Source organism: Heloderma suspectum, chromosome 3 (genome assembly GCF_057233095.1).
Source record: "Heloderma suspectum isolate Gila_16-S chromosome 3, 16-S_ref, whole genome shotgun sequence".
Taxonomy (NCBI): domain Eukaryota; kingdom Metazoa; phylum Chordata; class Lepidosauria; order Squamata; family Helodermatidae; genus Heloderma; species Heloderma suspectum.
This window is the reverse complement of record NC_139460.1, coordinates 63,630,588-63,652,127: the sequence shown is the minus strand read 5'-3', so window position 1 is coordinate 63,652,127 and position 21,540 is coordinate 63,630,588. Positions and strand designations below refer to the sequence as shown.

Here is a 21,540-nt window from a genome sequence, read left to right as displayed (position 1 = left end):
CAGAATCTTGACATCTGCCCACTCCTGGGCTAGATGACTGTTTGGGTAGCTGCTGATTGGATAGCACCTGCCTGCTTTAAATTTTACACCACCTTTTTTCTCTGAGTCCCAGCTCTTAAAGATGGAAGCAGGGGAATATAGGAGCAGACTGCTGTTATACAGGGACAGCCTGTACTGAAGGAGAGCTCTGGGTAAGCATGAGTAAACAGAGAGGTATTTTTTGTCTTTGGGGGAAGAGGGGCTAAATTGATGTGGTAGATACATTCATTGTTTTAGAGATTGGCGTGGTAGATACATTCATTTTTTTTTTCATAAAACAATTTAAAAATTCATCATTTTAGAGAATTGCTTTAGAGAAGGGGTGGGTAACTTGTGCCCCTCCAGATGTCGTTAGAGTTCACCTCCCACCATCCCCCACCATTGGCTATGCTGGCTAGGGCCAATGCTGTTGCAGTCTAACAACATCTGGAGGGCCACATGGGAGAAACATTTTTGAAGAAGAGAAAGTAATAGAAGGGGAAATGATTTGCATGTGAGGGAGGGATTGATGTTTGGGGCTCAACTCCACTGTTGTTTTGTATTCAGTTTGTGGCATTGGGGAAGTCTCCACCTGGCCCAGTATTCTTTTTCCAACAGTGGACAGCCAAATGTATTTGAGAAGCTTACAAGCAGGGCATCTGGTATTTAAATGCTGGGTATTTATGGTTTCTCAACATGGAATTTCCAATTAGCTATCATTGCTGATGAAGGCCATTGGTAAAGCTGGAGTAGATAGGTGAGACGTTGGGTAGGTGGGGCCAAGCCAATTGTGACGGGGGAGGTTTGCTAGGGCAGACACTTGTAGCACCCACTTGTAGGCTTCCCAGATGGTAGTTTTGCCAGTGTAAGACATAATCAGAGGATACAAATAGTCCTGTTTTCCCACATTAGGTGTATAAAACAATATCTTTATTAATTTGATACAGCATCATAAAAAAACCACTGCAGATGAGTACAGATAAAAACATCACAGCAGAATGAATTTTCTGGCCTCCTATTGCTGCAGTATCAAGTGAGAAAATAAAGTGACATAGCATGCTCTAGTTGTTCCGCAGAGTACTTAAAGCTATTTTAGGTCTTGGATTTCCATGCATCTTCTCTATGGCAGCAAATATGCAGCTTTCAACTCAAAAAGCAAAGCAGGATTCTAGATGTTCCTGTACTTCAGATCAGTAGAGTTCAAGAGGCATGTCGAGTACAGGTGTCTAAATCATAGGACTGTTGTCAGTGGAGGCTGGTGGCTCCAATGTCAGTGGGGTAGTGAATCTGCTCCGGGTTTTGATCAGAACCAGTGAGAACTCTAAAGGAGCTATCCAAGGTGCCAAAATCCAGACAGGATTCATTGCCCCACTGATATCAGAGCCACCAGCCTCCACTGACTGTTGTCATCATGGACACAGGAAGATGAGTAAGAAGATCCTGCACCAGTGTGCAGGTGGTACTAAACTCTGGCAGGCAAGGCAGCTATCCATATACGCTGCAATATTCTCAGAAAGAGGGGGGAACATGAACATCATCAGGTTCCATGACTAGAGAATCTACAATAAATTCTGGCTCCTGCTCAGAATGTGACGGGCATATAAGAAATACTAGCCTTGTGTCTGCCTGTTGCTTAGAATCTCTCCAAGCACCTTTTTTCCAGCCCTGGGCTCTAATGTAATTTCAAGGTTGCGATTGCCATCACCAGTATGTTTTTGAAAAGCTCAGCAGACAAGCTCAAAGCAACTTCACATTATACTATATGCTGCTACAACCTGTATTTATATATCCATAGCATGAAAAGCAGGACGAAATCCCATACTCCTTCCTTCCTGGTGCCAAGAGCTTCACGTCACCATTCCAAACATCATACTGATGTTCACGCTCACATGAAATTCAGCCACCATAGTAAAAATTAAAATTAAAAAGCTACCCCCTTAATCTGAGTGCAAAGTTGACAGAACGCAACAAGAGCAACCCACTGTTTCTATTTAAGATAATTAAAAACATAAAAAGAGCCTTCCTGCATCAGATCAAAGGCCTACCTAGTCCAGCATCCTGTTTCCCATAGTAACCAGCCGGATGGCAAAGGGGATCTCACAAGTAGGACATGAGTGCAACAGCATCTTCCCACTCATGTTCCCCAGCAACTGGTATTGAGAGGCACACTGCCTCCAATACCGGGGACAACATATAGCCATCCTGACCAGTAGCCATTGATAGCCTTATCCTCCATGAACTTGCTTGCAGCGTTTTAGGCAGCAGCAGCCAAGCCATTATATCTAACAGCTACAGCAGTCCTATCACAAGAAAGGAAACCTGAAAAATGTCTGAATTTCTCAAGCCTTTCATCTGAAATCAGCTGCAAGCACATCCACAATAAAGATGTGGATAATAAAGAAGCAAAATAATGAAACACCTGTTGTAAATTACATTGCTGATATGTGTGAATTGCTTGGAACACTTCAAAAAGCACGAGATGAATGCTTAAGAGTTATTATGTTGCTTAGCCCAGCCGTCAATTTCTGATGAAAACTCCATCTACAAAAGTAAAAAAAAAAAAAAAAACCTTTGTCCTATACTATCCATTAGTAACACACTGTGAGCGTGAACATGTACAAGGAAGTATTTTTGCATCATTCCCTTCAAAAGAGCATACAGCAGTGAGGGCAGAGCTCCCTTCCCTCAACTTAGTAAGAACTGGTGAAACATAATGGCTTTGGAAAAAATCAATAAAAACTCATTAAAAAAAAATAACAACCATGAAGGTTTTGGAGCTGGAAGGTTGTTTCGTATCAGTACTGGCTCCAGAAGGCAATGAAGTTGGACATATCTCTGAGCCTCAAGACTGGCAAAGGGTCCACATCCCCACCATCCCCAGTTTGCACAGAGTGAGCAAGAAGATCAGAGGCACCTTGAGAACATCCTCTGTTTGCATCCCTCACCTCTTCCCAGTTTAGGACACCTAGAATAGATACTTTACCCAAAGACTCCTAACGTCCGGGGGGGAGGTCAACATTGGTTCATGTAAGCACCCAACATAATGGGCAATACTACTTTTGACCACAAGAATCTGCAAGAGTTAAACATCGCAGTGATGTGATTCAAACACTCTTTGGGATTTTCTAGGAGATTCTGACTTCAGCATAAAATGCTTTGGAATTCCTCTATGGTATTTTATCAGTTGTGTGTCCTCCTGTCCATGCCTGGGCAGAAGCAAGAATCTCAGAGGTCCAAGAAGACCAAACAGTGATATGAAAGCAAAGGAGAAAACATTCATATCATTTGAGAATAAAAATTCTGAGACCCAGTTTTCTCATACTTAATTCTAACCCTAACTGCTGTTGGAAGTAAGAGCACATTGACCTGTGCAGACTACGCTTCGGTGGGCGTGCAGGCTCGGCTATCTGTAGGCAGGTGATTTATAAAGGATACTATTTTTATTCTGAATTAGCTTGGAATGAAGAAGCACCAGTTCCCTAAGCTGCAGGAAGGCATAGCAGGGAGCACATCTGATCAAGCATCAGTTGGATCAGGGAAACAGTCTTCCACAGCTTCCAGGGCTGCACTGTCAACCATGACCTCTTGAAACTCTGCCTCTGTTCCAGCTGTTTCCTCCATTTTAGGCTCTGATACCACCTCAGGTCCAGCTGCAGGATTTGGATCTATCTTGGGCTCTGGTTTAAAACTCTCACCTTTAACAGAATAAATTAGGAAAGTGCATAAAAATACATTGCACCACTTCATATCTCTAGCTTTGCTCACATCTTCATCCAGGCCTTCATCTCCTCTTGCCTTTCACTGTTGCAAGCAAGGCCACCAGACACTTTTAACATGTCAACTGCTTGGGTGGCTGCTCAGGCATTGGTTAGGGATCACCCATGATGGAGAATCTATGTGCTATGCAAGCAGTCCACATGATGATCTGCCCTACATATTTTTCTAGTCTTGTGTGGATGAGCCATTTCACAAAAACTGTTCCAAGCAGCTTCTTTCAGCCAGTGTAACACATGAATTGTCCCTATTCAAATGATATGGAGAAGAGATGGACATTTCTATGACTGCCAACCCTCTTCCCCATGTCCGAGGAGAGTGTGCAAAAGACTACTTTGTGAAGAACTAAATACATTTTCTTATTCTACACATATTTTCTGTTTAATAACAACAGCAATTGCATCATTGTACCTACCAGTGTTGGGGCTACTGTCAGCAAGGACGTCTGTAGTTTCACAGTGGTCTCCATTTGGAGGACTTTTTGGTCCTTCACTGGAAATGGCAGACAGGGTTATCCCCTCGTCCTTCTCGTCTTCTGTAGGAAAGCATAATGAGAGCCTCAAAGGAGAAAACCATGTGTATGAAACATGTTCCCTCTCTGAAAACTTTACACTCCCAAATTAGACCAGGGAAAAGAGAATAAGAAGCAAAGAAGAGAAATACAAGAATGCATAATGTGATATAAGCAGAAACAGTTTAAAGCCAACCACCATCAGCTCCAGTTTAGGGTAACCATGAGTTCTACTCTACAGAGGACAGTCTTCTATTGGAGCGTCTGGTTTGAAGAGGAAGAACTGCAAGAAGAGCTGAAAAGGCAAGATGCAATGAGGCCAAAGAGACCATGGAAAGTAAAGATAAAAAATTTATTCTGGCTGATTGCAACCTTTGGGTGGCTGAGCTGCAGAATTTCCACTTTTATTACAGAGTGTAAGCAACTGCAAGCACAGGAGGAGCTTGGATTGTCTTTCATAAAGATCTTCATACTACACATTCTGAGTGAGTGTGCTTTCAGACAGGGGGCTCCTAGTGCTACCAATCAAAAGGCACTGTGCAGCTTTTCCAACTTTTTCTCCTTAATGGATTTTTGTGTGGAAAGAAACCAGATGGAAGAAGTGGTGGGAAAACTCAGGGTGGTTACAAATGGAAGGCAACATTGTCAGGACCCTGTAAAATCTCATGTTTGATCGTACAGTAAAAGCCTGGTCTGAAACCACCCTAAAACCTTGTCCTGAAAAGCATTTCATTCCAAAGAGATTTTTTTTTCATAGGAGGTAAGTGTTTTTTTCAGTGTTCCTAAAACTATCCTCCTGAAATTTCCCAATGTTCTTCACATCCCTACTTTGAGTAAACATGCACTGGATTACACTGTGAGGCACCATGGAGAACATAAAGATCGCTACTCACCTGCAGGCACAGGAATGAAATGATGCTTGCTTTTCATGCAGCTGCATGTGATCACTGAGGCAACGATGGCCAGAAGGAGAGCCCCCCCTCCGCACGCTGCTAGAATGTAGAGGAAGAGCGGGTGCTGCAGCAGATCCCCTGGCAGGGAGGAAGAAACGGCTTGATCTGAAGCAGTAAATAAACAGAAGAAGCCAATGCTTGTTCTCCTAAAAGTTAAATGTGTCTTTGCATTTAATGGGCAGTAGTTCTTTTGAAATTCATCAGCTCCAGGGACTATTAATTATGTGGATCCCAGCAGGCATGTAGAGGGCATGTAACCCTTTCCTTCCCTGCCACAGTCCTGAGGAAAATGTCTCCTCTAAAGCTGCTATTTACACTGGTAGGATATCCCCTCGTATTGGTATCTCCCACTGGTGCCAATGCAGAGACATAGTCAACATCACATCTAGTTTGCATCCCATCCCTGCTAGAAAAGTCAGCTCCCAACCTTGTCAGGAACAGTTCTGTGGTTCACGGACCAGGAAGATCAGACTAGCAGGGGAGTTGTCCAGCAGAGAGCACAGTGAGAAAGATGTAGCTTCAGCAAGAGCTAGGCTCCAACTGAGCAGCTTTATAAGGAATGCTGATCCCCCCCCCCCACCGCCCTTCCTGGTTTGTCAGCGGGCCCCAATGCAGAGCATACTTCCCTCTGATGAGTGAGGCTCAAGGATATCGGCCATGCTGCCTGATGGGCACTACATCTCTAGCTCTGCGCTTCTGTCTGGACTCACTGCTGCCTTTGTTCATGGGGTCCTGGTGGACCAGAAGCAGGGTGGTGGGACCAGGTGCTTAGGTTCCTTCAGTACCACAGCTTCCTCAAATGAGGCATTGCTCCTGATGGTGGTCTCAAAAAGGTCATCGGCATCCTTCGACTTCCCCTGACTCTTACAAGCACTAGGACTGGAGACAGGATCCCCCTCCTCTTTCGAGGTCTCCTCAGGTTCCAGGGCTGTCCTGGCAGGAAGGTGGTGGGACACAATAGTTTGGACCTAAAGCAGGGGTAGGGAACCTGTGACCCCCAGTCTAATTTCAAAAGGCCTTTGCAAGTGATCAGTTCAAATCTCTGGCAAAAGGAATCCATCCTGCCAGCGGGTGGGGAGGGAGGGAGAGGGAGAGAGACAGAGACAGAGAGAGACAGAGAAAATGCGGTGGGGGGGGAGAGAGAGAGAGAGAGAGAGGAAAGGGATAGCCTCACCCACTGCTGGCATGCAAACTCCAAAAGACCCCCTGAGGGAATGTAGCCCTCAACAGAAAAAGTTTCCCTCTCCCTGCCATAAAACCAATGGAAGGAAATGTAAATATCATGAGGAAGAAAATTGTTGGAGGCAGTCAAGCAAGAGAATCTATAGGGTTAGTTACTCAACAATTGTTTGAAGGTGGTTTGCCATTCAGGCAGATTTTGATGGGTGGTGTCTGGTCCTAATAAAGGTATTGCTGTACTATGGATTTTGGATTTGTTTTTTCTAGTGGAGCAATGCAGCTATTTAAGCTTTTCAGAAGTTTGTTGGCATTGTTTATTTACGTTCAAGAAGGGCTGAAGGGAAGTGTGATATCTTTTACTAACTAAATCAACTTATGTTTGAGAAAAAGAATGCAAAATTTACACATTCCCATCACCTAAGCTGATTTCAACCTCCATAAACATTTCCGGCCTGTCTATATAGCTCAGCTGGTTGTTTAGATAGGAATAGTAAGCTAATAAGCAGTTGCCCTTCGATCCTTTCTACTTTATATCTTACTTACAAAAGAGCATGATTTCCAAAGCACTCCACTTCTCACTTCACCTAGATCAGACTTGCGAAAATGTCAGTAAAGGCTGGACATGTTCCTTAGACTCCAGAATGTTTGTCCTATCATCTAAAATTTGTTGCTCACCATTAGATTTTATACTTTAGTTCCTAAAAATTAAAGTAATTCCCTATCTCTAATATCTTTTTTTAAAAAAACTGCGTTTTTATTTAATAAAATATTTTATTCTACCTTTTGAATCAAAAAGACTCTACAAGGTGGCTGACAGTCAAATCAAATACATATTAAAACATAATTATAATATAATATAATATAAAAACCAAATAACTGATTAAATAATAAATCCAGCAGCATTCAACAACACTAAGACCAGTAGGAGAAATCAAGAAAAACTCAGAGGAGTCAAAGAGGAAGATCCCTTCAAAAACTCAGGGATTTGGGGGGCAGGGATTGCAGAGGGCAGGGAAGTGTAACTCTTCCCTCCTCTTCCCACAATCCTGGTGAAGATTATCCCTGCCCCTGCCCCCATGTTGCTATTAAGTTTAGGGGAAAAGGTTAATATCAGCAAGGGGGGTGATCTTCATCTGGATTTTGGAGGAAGGGTTGAACATCCTCTCCACCTCTGGCAATCTGTGTGTGTGTGTGTGTGTGTGTGTGCGTGTGTGTGTGTGTTCAAAGATGAAGGTAGAGGATATCAGACACATGTGGCCTTCAGGGGTAAAAATGTTGGCCCGCCCCCCTGATTTAGGTTGGTGGCTCCGATATCAGTGAGGCAGTGAATCCACTCCAGGTTTTAGTCAGAACCAGTCAGAACTCTAAAGGAACTATCCAAGGTGCCTCCACATGTTTTAAGCCCTTATCACATGGCGAGATCATTAGTGCTTAATCCTTACAATTGCTGCTACATCTCTCTAGGTTTGCAGAGGTCTGAAAGAGCAAAAATAGTTCTCTGTGACCGCCAGGATTTTGCACAGCAGCTTCACTGAACCATAAATAGCAAAGCCATGCACGGCTGCTTGCAGTTCGCAGCCTATGAGCAACCTACTGACTGCAATTCATTCAAAATATTTGGAGAATAATGAATAACAAAGAAAGTAAATTCTTTGTTGTTGTTTAATCAGTATGCATCAGTATTAAAAAGCAAAATACATTGTCCAAATTATGAATGATTTACCCAGTTTCCAACTGTGTACAAGGCCAGGTAAAGAAGATTTTACTGTAAGCAGCTTACATTGGTGATTATTTTATAAATAATATCCGGTGTTGGATCCAAGATCGTTGTTCCATCCACAGAATGGGTACCGCTGGCAGAGTAGGACTTCCCCATCATCTCGTCTACCCTGCAGCCCCCTTGTGTATCCTCCAAATCTGCTCCGGAGGGTTGGTGGACACACTCTGGAGCAGATTTGGAGTGTGCCTGGGAACTGCTGGGGGAGGATGGGATGAGAAAGTCCTGTTCTGCCAGTGGTATCCATTGCACCGGTGGAACGATAATCTTGGATCCATCTCCTCGGCAAAAATTACAGGTTAGGACCAACGCAGTAGTTCAGCCCTGGAGCATTCCATTGCTAATACTGAGTGCTGTTCCATCCATGTTGCTGCTAGAAATATTATTATGTTAAGATTGAGAAAAAGCCATGGTTCAAAGATGTGGAGGTAGCAGATATCAGCTTCATGGAGGCTGGTAGTTCCAATGTCAGTGGGACGGTGAATCTGCTCCTGGTTTCAGTCAGAACCAGCCAGAACTCTAATGGAGCTATTCTCACACCTTGCATAGCTCCTTTAGAGTTCTGACTGGTTCTGACTGAAACCTGGAGTGGATTTACCACCCCACTGACATCAGAGCCACCAGCCTCCACTGATCAGCTTGTCAAGGGAAATGGATTTCAGTTTGTGGAATACGTATTCAGGTATAAGAAGAACATATAGAGCTGCCCGGGACCATGTCCGAACATTGGTTTGTCTAGCTTAGTATTGCTGCACTGACTGGCCACAACTCCTCAAGATCTCAGTGAGGGGGTCTTTTCCAGTCCTACCTGAAGATGTTAGGAATTCAGCTTGGGGCCTTCTCCATGCAAAACAAGTGCTCTGACAGGTCCCTCTTCTTCATGTTTCAAGTCTAGAGAATCCTGCTGTTGGAGAGGGCTGGAATAGGTCAGCGAATGGCTCATTTATATGGGTCTACTCAGGAGCACATGGGTAACACATCAAGCCAGAGAACCATTGCATCCAACCTATTTCTCTCAGCTCTCTTTTCTCACATCCAAACCAGGACTGAAGGAAGCAACTACAGAGACAGAGATTGGAGCAGCCAGGTTTAGTCTTAGCATAGGAACCGAGGGCAAAAGTCATGTGGACTGTACATACTAGGATGTTCTGAGCTTGGACAAAACAGATGTAGAGGGAGGGCTGACGTATTGGTGTTAAACCACCATTTCTGGAATAATCTCATATAATGGGGTATGTCCACAGCCCATGCTTCTGATCATCACCAGTATTGATCATACCAGTTTAACTACATCTCCTCCTCTGGAAGCAAACAGAGAATGAATCCCCACCCCCCACATCTCTGTACTATTTGGCAATGTCTATGGGGCAATGTCTACGGGGCCTGTAATTCATTGCAATGCTGAAAAGCAGCTGGGAATGTTAGGAAGAAAAGAGAATGTGGATGAGAACAAGGGATAGGGGCTCTCTTTGTTACTGTTTTAATTGTTCTAAAGCAAAAGGTACAACCTCACAGGTGATGAAATACACAATATGAAAGATCAGCAAAGGTGCACTAGAAAAGATAAAAGGAGAAAGGAAGATGGTTTCATGGATTGGGGGAAATGATGTTGTGTTGTCGGGTTCAGGTGGAGGACACAGAAAGAGAGACAGATCTGCAGATGTACATCCATATAACACTTTCTTTCAAGTCCCATAAAAAGAAGATAAAATATAGATTACCATGATTGCACAACAAGTCAATGGCAGAGCTGCTGCAGGTGTTTCTTCTATGGCAAACCAGCTTTCCACGTACTCCTTTTTCTAAAATAATCCTCTTGCCACCTTCCTTTTGACAAGCATTAGCATCATTCAGACTGCTTCCATTCAGAGTCCAGTAAACACTGTCATTATATTGACCACCTACGTCACAGGACAGGTTGGCTCTTCCATCAGCTAGACAATGAATATGAACAGCTGGAGGCAGCTCTAGGCAGAGGGATGGCAACAAACAAATTGGGGGAAAATGTTAATAGGACAATGGTGTTTGGCTGTTGAGTGATATATAGGACACTTGATTCTAAAAAACAAGCAATACAAAACAGATATTGGACGGGCTTTTGCTGGTGAAAAGTTTTCACTAGGCAGTTCTAACCCTAACCCTACCATGGACTGATATAATTATTCATCTCTTTCTGGTGTGTGGTGTGCGACCTTAGTCTGTCTTACAATTAAGACTTACTCACCAAATTACCCTCACCTGTGTCCTTCATATTTCTCATTTATTTATTTATTATATTTTTAATGATAACAAATGTTCGCTGAGCACATTCCAAAAGCTAAAAGAATGAAACACATTATTAAACAATGATCAGGACAGGAATAAAATATATAAAAACAGCCAAAAAAATCTTTTAAAAAAAACCTAAACTAGAAAAGGAAGGTCTTCGCCTGGTGCTGATAACAGTGTAGGTACCAAGCAAGTCTCTTTGGGGAGGGCATTCCCTAAATGGGGTTTCTGATTCCCTAAATCAGAATGCCCTCTCTCTTATAGTCACCTGTCTAACTTCCTTTTGGACATCCAGAGGAGGGTCTCTCCTATCACCTCCTCCTGGTGCAAGGACTTTGACTACATACAACACTCTGTGGATCCTCATGGATTTTTCCTGCTCTTTGCTTCCTGAAAAAGTGAAAACTCTTCAAGGTCCCTGCAAAAAAGACTTGCTGCCATACAGAAGTTGTACCACCTTTTCTTAAATTTGAACACTGGGAATCTTTGGAGAGCAAATCATATGGATTCATTTGCCTTTGTTTCCGGTGATGGGGGGTGGGGGTAATGAAGGGTGAATCCTACGCCAGTGGTAAGCCACCCAGTGCCCTACAGTTGTTTTGGACTCCAATTCCCATTGCCCTAGCCTGAAGATATCCTGTACAGGATTCAGTGGTAGCCCCGTTATGCTGGCGAAAGTGCCAAGATATGCTGGTGGAATGGTCAAAATGGGGCGGAGTTTTGGGTGGCCCAGGGGAGAAGCACACGTATGTCATATCCTATATCCCTTTAATACATGGATGACACAACTTTACACCAGCCGCAATCCACTGACTTCAAAGGGGGAGAGAGAACAAATTTTAAAATATTCACCCCCACATCAGCTTCCACAATGTATCTATCTATCTATCTATCTATCTATCTATCTATCTATCTATCTATCTATCACATTTATATCCCGCCTTTTTTCCTCCTTACGGAACCCAAGGCAGTGTATATAATCTTCCTCCTCTCCATTTTATCCACACAACAACAACCCTGTGAGGTAGGTTGGGCTGAGAGTCAGTGACTGGCCCAAAGTCACCCAATGAGCTTCTTGGCTGAGTGGGGACTAGAACCCGGTTCTTCTGAGTCCCAGTTCAACACTCTAGCCACTACACCACGCTGGCACTATGACAGAGCAAAGGCTATGATGAAGCATAGGATATGCCCAATCACAGCACACCACCACGAGTCCGTAATTATAACCCTCCAACACATACCCCAGGGAGACCATAACTCAGGTGATAGGGTACATGGCATGGAGCTATATCTCTCTGGGCCCATGTCATGAACACATAGAACACACGGGGTGGGGGTGGGGATTCTGGTGAGGGGAAATGGGGAAAGGGCATTTTGCACAAAAAAAGGCGCACTCTGTACAAGACAGTCTCCAGAACACATGGAGAGCACTTTGCTAGTGTTTCTCTTCCTAGTTTGTTATGGGAATATTCCTAGGGTGGGAGGGGCGTGTGTTTATGTAATGTGATAATAACTCACATATTTGAGTTAAAGGGGTGGAAATGTTGTTGCTTTTAATTTTTTCAAGTTGCCCCTTTATAATTTAAATCTCAGGCAGATGCGCACTCAAAGCACCATTTCATTTGTGGCAGCAAGTGCAGTGCTAGCTTTTTGCCTTCAGGTGGCACTCAGGAGTACTGTACTTCAGCACTTCCTTTTATATCCACTCCTGAGTCCCTTTCTTGTGTTTTAATGAACTGAGTGCACGTAGAGACACTGTTTTGTTTTACTCCAGTGGCAAGAATAAATGAGCTGTCTCGGAAGTAACCCACCGCCAACTTTAATATTCGAACGGAAGCTTCCGCTCCCCGTATTCTATGTAATTCCTATTGAAAAGGGATTTGGAAAGAGTGATATTTCTCCTAGGCAGTTCCTAAGGCAACGAAGTCGGAAAGCCTCAGCTGTGAGATTACACCTTTAAAATGTTTATTCCCCAAATATGTTCTCTTGCCTATGACTTCAAGCTTGAGTTAAGTATGGAAGCATCTTCTTCATAGATCATTTTGGATCAGAGGTGTTGAACCTCAGGCCTGGGGGTCAAATCCGGCACTCCCAGAAACCAAATCCAGTTCTCTGGGGTTTCCCAGGTGGCCATGCTCACTTCATCACATCACCAGGTTGTCCCCCCCACACACACACTATGATAATTTTGTGCTTTCCCAGTGTTTGTGCGGTTTTGGCCCATTATAGATGCTGAAATGTCTCTCCTAAGTCTTAGTTACTGCCAGTAAGAGCTTTAAGATAAAAAATATGCTGGCATTTTGGGCCCATCCCCTTTTGCCTTTGGGCCCACCCACCACTGGAATGCAGCCCCTGCCTGAGAGCTTCCCCACAACTGAATTTGGCCCTCAGGCTGAAAGAGGTTCAGCACCCCTGCTTTAGGGCTCCTTCACACAGAGCTTTTATCCTGCTATTGAGATCGCTCACTCATGGAAGTTTGCGGGTCTTTTTCATAATGTCGTTAACCTCCAGGGCATATCCAGAGGTATTTCCTAGTTATTTCATCTCAAAAAGATCCCAAAATAATGAACCATCTTTTTAACTTGGAATGTTACATGATTTAAATAGCCACTAGATGGCGCTGTTTCATTGAGTTCTATGCAACCTTGAAAATTAAAAGCTTCCCCTCTCAGCAATCATGTGGTGGCTGTCTGGCAGCCTGCGATAAACACGGAAAGGCTCCAGAATGGGAGGACTCCAGGGTTTTTCTTTAGTGTAAAAGCCAATTGACCATTTAGCCCAATTGACAAATCCACTGCCTGATAGCACATGCCTGTGTACTCAGAAGTCCTACTGAGTGCATTTCTATATGAGCCCGTTAATTGGCTGTTAATCCACTATATATACCTTTGGTTTTGTCATACAGGAGCATTTCCTTTCCTGCTTTTCTGCTACATAACCTCTAGGCGTCACTGTGGTATAGCAGAATAGCTCAAATACCAAGAGGAAATTGCTTTCTTTCTCCTTCACAATTAAATGCCACATTTTCCCTGCTCTAAAAGAACTTGCCAAAAGTGCTCATTAGACCCAGAAGTGAGACTGGAGGGTCACGATGTCGATTAAAGACCCCATAACAACCATGAGTAGGAAATGATGAGTGTATGAGAAATGCCTTGTGTAGAAAAGCCCTGTGTTCAAGGGGACTTACTCCCAGGTAAGAGTGTATATGACAGGAGCCTGAGTTATTTTAGTGTTGCAAAGGGCCTTTGGATCACCATAGCACCATGCCAGAAAAAGCTTTACCTGTTGATTTCTGCCCATTCTGCAGCTGTTAAACCCAAAAAAACCCCTCTGTCTATGAACCTCTGTCCATTGAGAACCTTGGATTAAAGCAGACTGGGAGCAAATTCACATGACTACTGTGCACATGGGTCAGACACTTTTTATTTCAGCCCAGTTTGTACTGGGCAGGTGGTGAAATGAATCATCTGAAGTTTGGAGCAAGCACAGGTCATGATCCGGCACACCACTAATGTAATCCACATTAGGGAAATTTGCACCACTGTGTTAAATCACAGCCTGTCACAGCCATAGCTAACTATTCAGAAGACCTGTTTGCCACATGCAGTAGTGGTTCGGAATACCAGCTCAGTACAAGAGGCGACATCCATTTGCCTTAGTCTTTAGGATCTACTGAAGATTTCTGGGTTTTAGCTTTAATTCAAATCCACTACTTTGTAGATCCCAGCCTAAGGCTGGATGCTTACTTGGAAGCAACTCCCATGGAACACCATGGTTTCTCCTTCTGAATACACATGCATAACATGACAGTGTGCATGAAGCATCTGCCACAACTTATTAAGCTCTCAGAGTTTGCCACTGTTGATTCCAAATTTAGGACACTTACCACACACTCTGAGTAAGAACATTTTGCTGTCATTTCCACTTGCAATCGTATACTTCCCTTCATCATTTTCTGATAAATTCCTCATCTCCAACACTCCATTCCTCAGACACATCTGTTTATCACAATCAGTGCAACAGTTCCATTCTGTTGGAAGTTCCCTTGCAGCAGTTCCATTCATTGAGGGAGAACAGTTTGTTTCTTTCATTACTGAGAGATCGCTTTGATTGCGAATTTCCAAAGGGATGGAAATATTGCTGCCAATGTTTCCAGCAACTCGAATTATATTAGCACAAACCCGGCCTGTAAAAATAATAAAGCATGGTCATTATTGTACAGAGTATTCTTGTGCTGTGGGCATTATACACCTTAACCTTCATATTGGAAAAAGGAAAATGTCTCAGCATAGCAACAGCTATGTCAAGAGACTATTGGATATGCGAGAAGGGGTGCCATTATGTTTCACAGAAGTGGTGACGTTGTGATCCCTAACATAAAAAGTTGAGAGGCCCTTGTTCGTGCGACAGATCTGAGTGTCTTCTTCCCCTTTCTCCTATTAGCTCACAACTATATTTCATCTGAGTAGAAGTCCAAAGACGTTCTGGAATAAAACTGTCTGGGTAAACACACACACCCATTAATACCCAGTTGATGTATTATTAAAGCTGCAATTATAAACACATTTACTTTGGCATAAGTCCCATTAAACTCAGGAGAGCTTCCTTCTGAGTAGTAGACATGCATAGGATTGCACCATAAGGCTGCAGCCCTTTGCCTGCTTAGCTGGGCACAAGCTCCATTGAACTCAATGAGACTTACAGTGCAATCTATGTGTACTCAGAACCAAGGCTGAAAGCCTTAATTTAAGAACTAGGGAAGTTAATCAATTCATAGATCTCAGATTTATACAAGAGAGCCATGCCTTTGAAAGGCTACTTGCTAATACATTGTTGCAAGCAAGTCAAATGACCTAAATGTAATTTTTAACTCAGGTAAAGCATTTAATTTTTTTAAAGGTTGTGTCAGTTATTTTGTGAAGTTAAATGAGTATTACTTTTAATAGCCTTAAACTGTCACCTGTATACAGAAGTACTGATGTATGTATTTGAATTTGTTGATTAGCTGAATCATTGGTCTCAAGAGGCAAGAATTGTTCGATTACTTTATATGGTTCACAGACTTGTATTGATAACACTGCATATAATAAAAGCAATAATAGAAACAATTTTTTACCTACTTAGTATAAAAAGGGGCATCTGAGTGGTGTTTGCAAACCTGGATTAATTCAGACTAGTAAGATCCCCTTGCTATAATTCATGATCACTGCCTCCAAAATCATGATTGGATATACAAAAGGACCATGAGTCAAAACAACTTAAAATAGGATAGGACCGTGAGAACCATTTGAAACCTATGTACATGGGACATAGGAACCTAAATGATTTTGGGATGTTTTTGTCGAGCGCTCTAACTGATTTGCTCAAGGTCACATCAAGAGACAAGAACAGAACCCCAGAATTATGTTGTCCAGCCTCCCTTTCTGACTGCTATACTGCATGCAAAACCTCTCAACCTCTTTTATTTCTCTTGCATTTTCAGATGCAGTAAATCAAGGGAACATGGTTACAATTAGTTTATGAGAAAACCTGTCTTACTTTGGACCGACTGTCCCTTTTCATGCTTTGGCGGTTATGACACCAGTATTCCCCTGAGTTTTGTAGACTCCTTGAAAAAGGAGGAGAAAAAATCTGAACGAAAGGACCATTTCTGCTCACCTAGGCAAAGCAGTGCCAATTGTATAAAGAAAATTCCCACTTACCATCAATAACAGTCAGAATCATCAGCACGCATGGCAAGGGAAAAGAAAAACTGATATCCATTTTAAACATCTTCTTGCATTGTGTGCTGAGAAGAAGATGTGGCTTTGCTGTTAAACCAATGTACTACTCAGGAAATGATGTCAGAAGCAGGAACAAAAAAAGAAAAGAAGAAGAACGTATACTGGAAGGATACAAGACTAATGTAGATTTAAAATAGAGTGGAAAGGTGTTTGGTTGACTGACTTCATGCTGTAGCCACATCACCTTGATGATCTATTTCTATGGCCCTGTATGCAGGAACTGGGGTGTGCAAAAATAAGATTCAGAAGGAGAGATGAAATACTGGTCCAAGCAAGGCCATTCTAGACAACAGGTCAGAGCGAGGAAGAATCCAAAGCAAATCCTGATATTATGCCCGTTTCCTTTATTCTTTTAAACCCTTCTTTGGGGGGCCATTTGCTGATATGACATGGAGTGCAAAATACAAAGAAATACAAAAGCTCTGATCCAGCTAAAGATAGCTGTAACATAATACCACTGAAAACAATGGAACAAATTAGTTGCAAGTGAAGTGGATTAGGACCAAAATCTGTAAAACATCTCTGCATGTTATTACAAAGGGCTTTCTTTATTCTTGCTCCTGAATCCTCTGTACTCTGCTGTTGATTTCTTTCTTTTGTTAGCCCTACCCATCTCTGTCTTTTGCCATGCTGCTCCCTCATCTGCAACCCCTTCTTCTCCTTCAGTCCTTTCCTCAAAACTCTTTGCTACTTCTTCCTGAGCCTCCATGCATCTCATCTTTCTTATGCTTTTAGCTACAAGCAATCCTTTCCTTTCCAGTTCTTACAGCTCCATTATCCAGCCTTGTGTACTCTCTCTCTCTCTCTCTCTCTCTCTCTCTCGTCACATTTTCTCCTCTCCTACTTATGTTGCAGGTCCTCTTAGCAGGGCTTGTATTCCTTTGGTGTTACTTATAGTATGCCCAATAAACTAGTGAATTAGCAGCAGCAGCAGTAATGTTTTCACATTCCAATGAAACAAGTCTTTGGTCAATTTACAGTCAATGAAAATATGGCTCACTGCTATTATTCTACTACTATGTAAATAAATTTAATATAGTTGAGGTAGTTGTAGCATATATGTCATTGTGCATGATTATCCCAACATTAGAAAAAACAAGTCTGTTCCTTCTTCGTATTTAGGATGTAATTTAGATGAATATAAAAAGAAATATTAACATTTATATTGGTTGCAGTTATCCCTGCAAATATTTTGCTGATGCGTCACAGAAGGCACATAACCTCAGTTTAGTGGGTCTAGGTAATGTATAATTGTAATACAGCAGCTCACACACACACACACGCACGCACGCACATGCTATCTTACAAGAGTTCAGTGGAAGCTGGTGGCTGCAATGTCAGTGGGGCGGTGAATCCGCTCTGGGTTTCAGTCAGAACTGTAAAGGAGCTATCCAAGGTGTTCCGCACCTTGAATAGCTTGTTTAGAGTTCTGACTGACTGGTTCTGAATGAAACTCAAAGTGGATCCATCGTCCCACTGATATCGGAGCCAGCAGCCTCCCCTGAAAGAATTTGCAGAGGCAGCTTCACTAACGGCATTCTAGTGGATTTTCCCCATCCTTCAAAAGCTATCGGACTCTGTCTCTAAAACTTATAGGACTGGCTGAAGGTCAGGACAACTCTATTTTGTCTCTAACACACATACACACACACACACACGGGGGTGGGGGGGAGAGAGTAAAAAAACACACACCTCACTTTGATGTAAGATGTAACAAAAATAGCCTTCTGTGAGAAAGTCAGTGATCTGAATCTCCAGACATCTGCAGGCCAGCGGGGAGAGAGAAAAAGACATTTGCAATTAGAAAGTCATCCATGGGTGCACTTGTACTTTATGTTTTAGACTAGTACCAAGCAACTGAAGCCTACATGTTAATGGACTATTTCCTCCCATCCTAAGCAAAAGCATAGGGTACCTGAGACTATGCTGCATCCAAGAATTATCCTGGAAGAAAATAGAAGAAGAGGCACTCTCTCTTTTTCCAAAATGTCAAATTTTAGGCTACCAAGTTTTTAGGCTACTATTTCCAGATGGTCAACCAGTATGTTACGTACCCTTTTTATTTGTGCTGCAAGCTTATAATTGTACCGGTTTTCCTTCTGATCTTCCAGAAGTAGGTACCTCCTCTTTCCAAACTCTCCCTTTCTATATCGTGGTTCTGTTCACTCCCCATCAGCCACAGCCTTCCTCTTCCCTTCTTCCTTCCCTCTGCATGTTAACAACACTCCAAAGGAGCTTCAGTCATGCTGGCTCTCTGTTCCCACGTAGTATGGGTTGTAGGTTTATTGAACGTTCCCCTGACACCTTGGCTCAGGAACCCATTTTGTTCCAGAAGGCATGGCTTGAATAGCTGCTAGGAATGAGAATAAGACTTCAGAAAGTTGCATAATTAGGAGCAAGGCAGTGCGCACAAACCTTGCCTGGATTTAATTAAAAGCAGCGTTTCCCAGAAACTGAAGGACAGAGGCAACTGCCTATCTAATTGCCATGGCACCACGCAGCCAGCTAACCCACTAGGGTACCTTTGAAGTGGCCAATTAAATGGCCTCGTAGGCAAAACAATCCCATCCCAAAGCATCCTCACCTACCTACTAGTGAGTGAGCCCACGTGATGTAGCAGTTAGAGTGTCGGACTGGGACTGGGGAGATCTGGGTTCAAGTCCCCACTCAGCCATGAAGCTCACTGGATGACTTTGGGCCAGTCACAGACTCTCAGCCTAACCTACCTCACAGGGTTGCTGTGAGAATAAAATGTGGGGGAAGGAGGAGGAGGAGGGTCACGTATGCCGCCTTGGGCTCCTTGATGGAAAAGGTGGGATATACATGTAATAAATAAATGAATGAATAAAGCATGAGAGCAGCTACTCGAAGTGCCCTTGATTATTCCTTTTGTCTAGGGTATTGTGCTATGATACCTTGAAGAGCTAGCTGGATATAACTGCAATCAAGAGCCAGTAAACCTCCCTGCACCTTCTATTCAGTAATTGCAAGCAAACATTTGTTCCCTTTGTTTCGACTATCCTAAATCCAGCCTCTGAGAAATCAAATCCTTTGTAGCCCTTGCTTGAAAACCTGTAACTATTTTGAATTTTGGGCAGTCCCTGTTCATTCGTTTTTCTTGGGCAGACCTCACACTGGGGTGTTCCAGCATTTAGAATAAACCTGGGGTCCAAATGATTTTCCTCATTGCTCCCCACCCTGCAGCTTCTCCTTTCCTTCTCCTTTCTTCTCTCCTTCTCCTTTCTGTGCTGCAGTGCTGCCTTCTGCTGCTGCTCTCTCGACAGGCACTGACAGGAGCACTGCTGGTGAATGAGTCTTCTGGACTGGCTAAGGGTGCCTCAACGACCGCTCTCCTTTCAAAGGCAATTTTGTGTGCTGCACAGGAGACCCAAACATATCTGTTTATGGGAGGTAAGTGCAGCACACAAACTTTCTTTACCACAGACCTCTGGCCCTGGGTGCTCTGCTGTCTTCTAGCTAGTCCTTCTTCTGAGTAGGTTCAGCCACCACACATCTCCAGTATTCCCCCAGCTGGCAATGGAGGATGAGACAGAAGAGAGGAAGGGGAGGAAGAAAGTGTAGTGCGCTGCTCTGCCACCACATCTTAAAACATTCTAATTTATGAATCAGATTAAGTCTGGGCAGACTGGGGGAAGCGGGTCACTGCCCTCCTCACCCCTAATTTTGGGCCGCTTTGGCTTCTCTGGCAATGCTAATTTCCCCAATCCTTATCTTTTCTATCTACTAGTTAGGTCTGTTATAGCCAGTATACCATCCATGTGCTAGGGGTTATACTAACCAAGCCACTATAGTGTTTACACATGTGTGTGTTTGAGAACTATCCTTGTAAAAACAATCCTCTTTTGTTTTGAATCTAACTAGTGTGTGAGGTAATTTCCTCAAATTAGAATTAAGTTTTAAAATGTATTTGAGCTAACTCAGAAATAGCTATTCCCCATTTGAATAAGAACGCAGTACATAGGTCCACTCTGTGCGCACCACACCATTGGTTAAAGATCCCTATAGACCCACAAGGCTTACATCAGTTGTATGTGCATGTAGGTCAGGACAAGCAGCGAAAATATGCCTCAGCAACTGCAATTCACATTTATGACATAAATTCCTTTCTGTAACTCTTGTTCATGTTATTTCTGATTCTGTCCCAGATAGCTGGAATATCTGGCTAGTGGAGTGCTTGAAAATCTGCATGAGTCTGCATCTACCTAACTTTTCATCCTTGCCTAGCCAGATGACAGAAGTCTTATTTGGGTGGATTCCAACAAGAGAAGTGAAGCGACAATACTGTCACTTCCTTCAAGACTGAAAGTCAGAGAAAGGGAGAAGTGAGGGATGAGCAGATCTCCCCAGCTGCATTTTGTAATTCTTTTGCCGATTGGCTCTGCCTTGCATCCCACTCCTTTTTCTAATTTTGTACAGGAAATTTCTGATTTTTTTCAAATTAGCACATGCAGAGTTTGCCCACATTCATTCACATTATTATTTCTCCAAGTAATCATGCATATCAAAACAGCTGTTTAGACAGAGAAAAGGCCTACAAACTGCCACCTGAGAGTTGTAGGCCTTTTCTCTGTCTAAACATGCATAGGATTGTGCCCTTAATTTGAGTGTGACATCGGATGGAGCCAGATGGGGAGGCCCCTCTGTGACCTTAACATGTAATTCAGGATCACAGAATCCAGGAAATCAGTGTGGAGGGAGATAATTTCATAAGGATCCTTAGGAGATATGCAAATAGCAGAAGAGGTGAATGGACAGTGGGTTGCTCTTTCTTAAATGGTAGCAGTTGATTAAAATAAGGATTTGTGCATGTTAGCTGAGAAATACAAAGGATAAGAACACATCACAAGTAGTAACTGCTCAATTTGTTTGTTTAAAACAAAAATAAATATGTTCCCGAGGTTCTGTAAGGCACTAAGGCAGGGGTGCACAACATTTTTGGCCCTGATGGTCAAATCTGTTTTTATCAGGATGCCTGGGGGGCACACAGGCACACACACACACGTGCATGGACACACACTGAGGTGGGTTGGACACGGATGGACGGACACACACACACACACACCCTCGGGTGAGCAGCCCAGATCACTGCTTTGGTGCAACCATTAGTGATGCTAAAGCAGCTACCCGAGCTGCTTCCAGGTTGCTGGTGAAGCGAGAAGGCTTCTCAGCTATCCAGAAGCAGCCCAGATAGCTGCTTTGGCACCACTACTTGAGCTCCCTAAACTCCCCCACACACAAGCACACTTATCAGAGATG

The 21,540-nt window shown here is 43.1% G+C and overlaps 1 protein-coding gene across 3 annotated transcripts; it reads right to left on the bottom strand.

Annotated features, from left to right (window-relative positions):
- Positions 1-912: 912 nt before the first annotated feature.
- LOC146349761 (uncharacterized) lies at positions 913-18,025 on the bottom strand. Of its 3 annotated transcripts, none has more exons than XM_084843456.1 (7): positions 17,956-18,025; positions 14,367-14,666; positions 9,934-10,179; positions 5,197-5,334; positions 4,208-4,327; positions 1,436-3,713; positions 913-1,273 (listed from the first exon to the last, which is right to left on the bottom strand). In XM_084843456.1, exons 2-6 carry the CDS (start codon positions 14,569-14,571, stop codon positions 3,535-3,537), a joined length of 888 nt encoding a protein of 295 aa, XP_084699582.1. In that variant the 5' UTR covers positions 14,572-14,666; positions 17,956-18,025; the 3' UTR covers positions 913-1,273; positions 1,436-3,534. The 3 variants fall into 3 exon arrangements, with proteins under 3 accessions (XP_084699582.1, XP_084699583.1, XP_084699580.1); XM_084843457.1 differs by lacking the exon at positions 17,956-18,025 and adding an exon at positions 16,183-16,285 and having other exon boundaries at positions 5,197-5,361; XM_084843454.1 differs by lacking the exon at positions 17,956-18,025 and adding an exon at positions 16,183-16,264.
- Positions 18,026-21,540: the final 3,515 nt, after the last annotated feature.

What these genes read in the sequence shown, in the direction of transcription:
- LOC146349761 (XM_084843457.1), bottom strand. Translation starts at nt 16,252, where the DNA reads ATGTTTAAAATGGATATCAGTTTTTCTTTTCCCTTGCCATGCGTGCTG. An exon ending in GATTCTGACTGTTATTGATG is followed by an intron (nt 14,667 to 16,182) that starts GTAAGTGGGAAT and finishes TTATTTTTACAG; the next exon opens with GCCGGGTTTGTGCTAATATA. An exon ending in TGACAGTAGCCCCAACACTG is followed by an intron (nt 3,714 to 4,207) that starts GTAGGTACAATG and finishes ATTCTGTTAAAG; the next exon opens with GTGAGAGTTTTAAACCAGAG.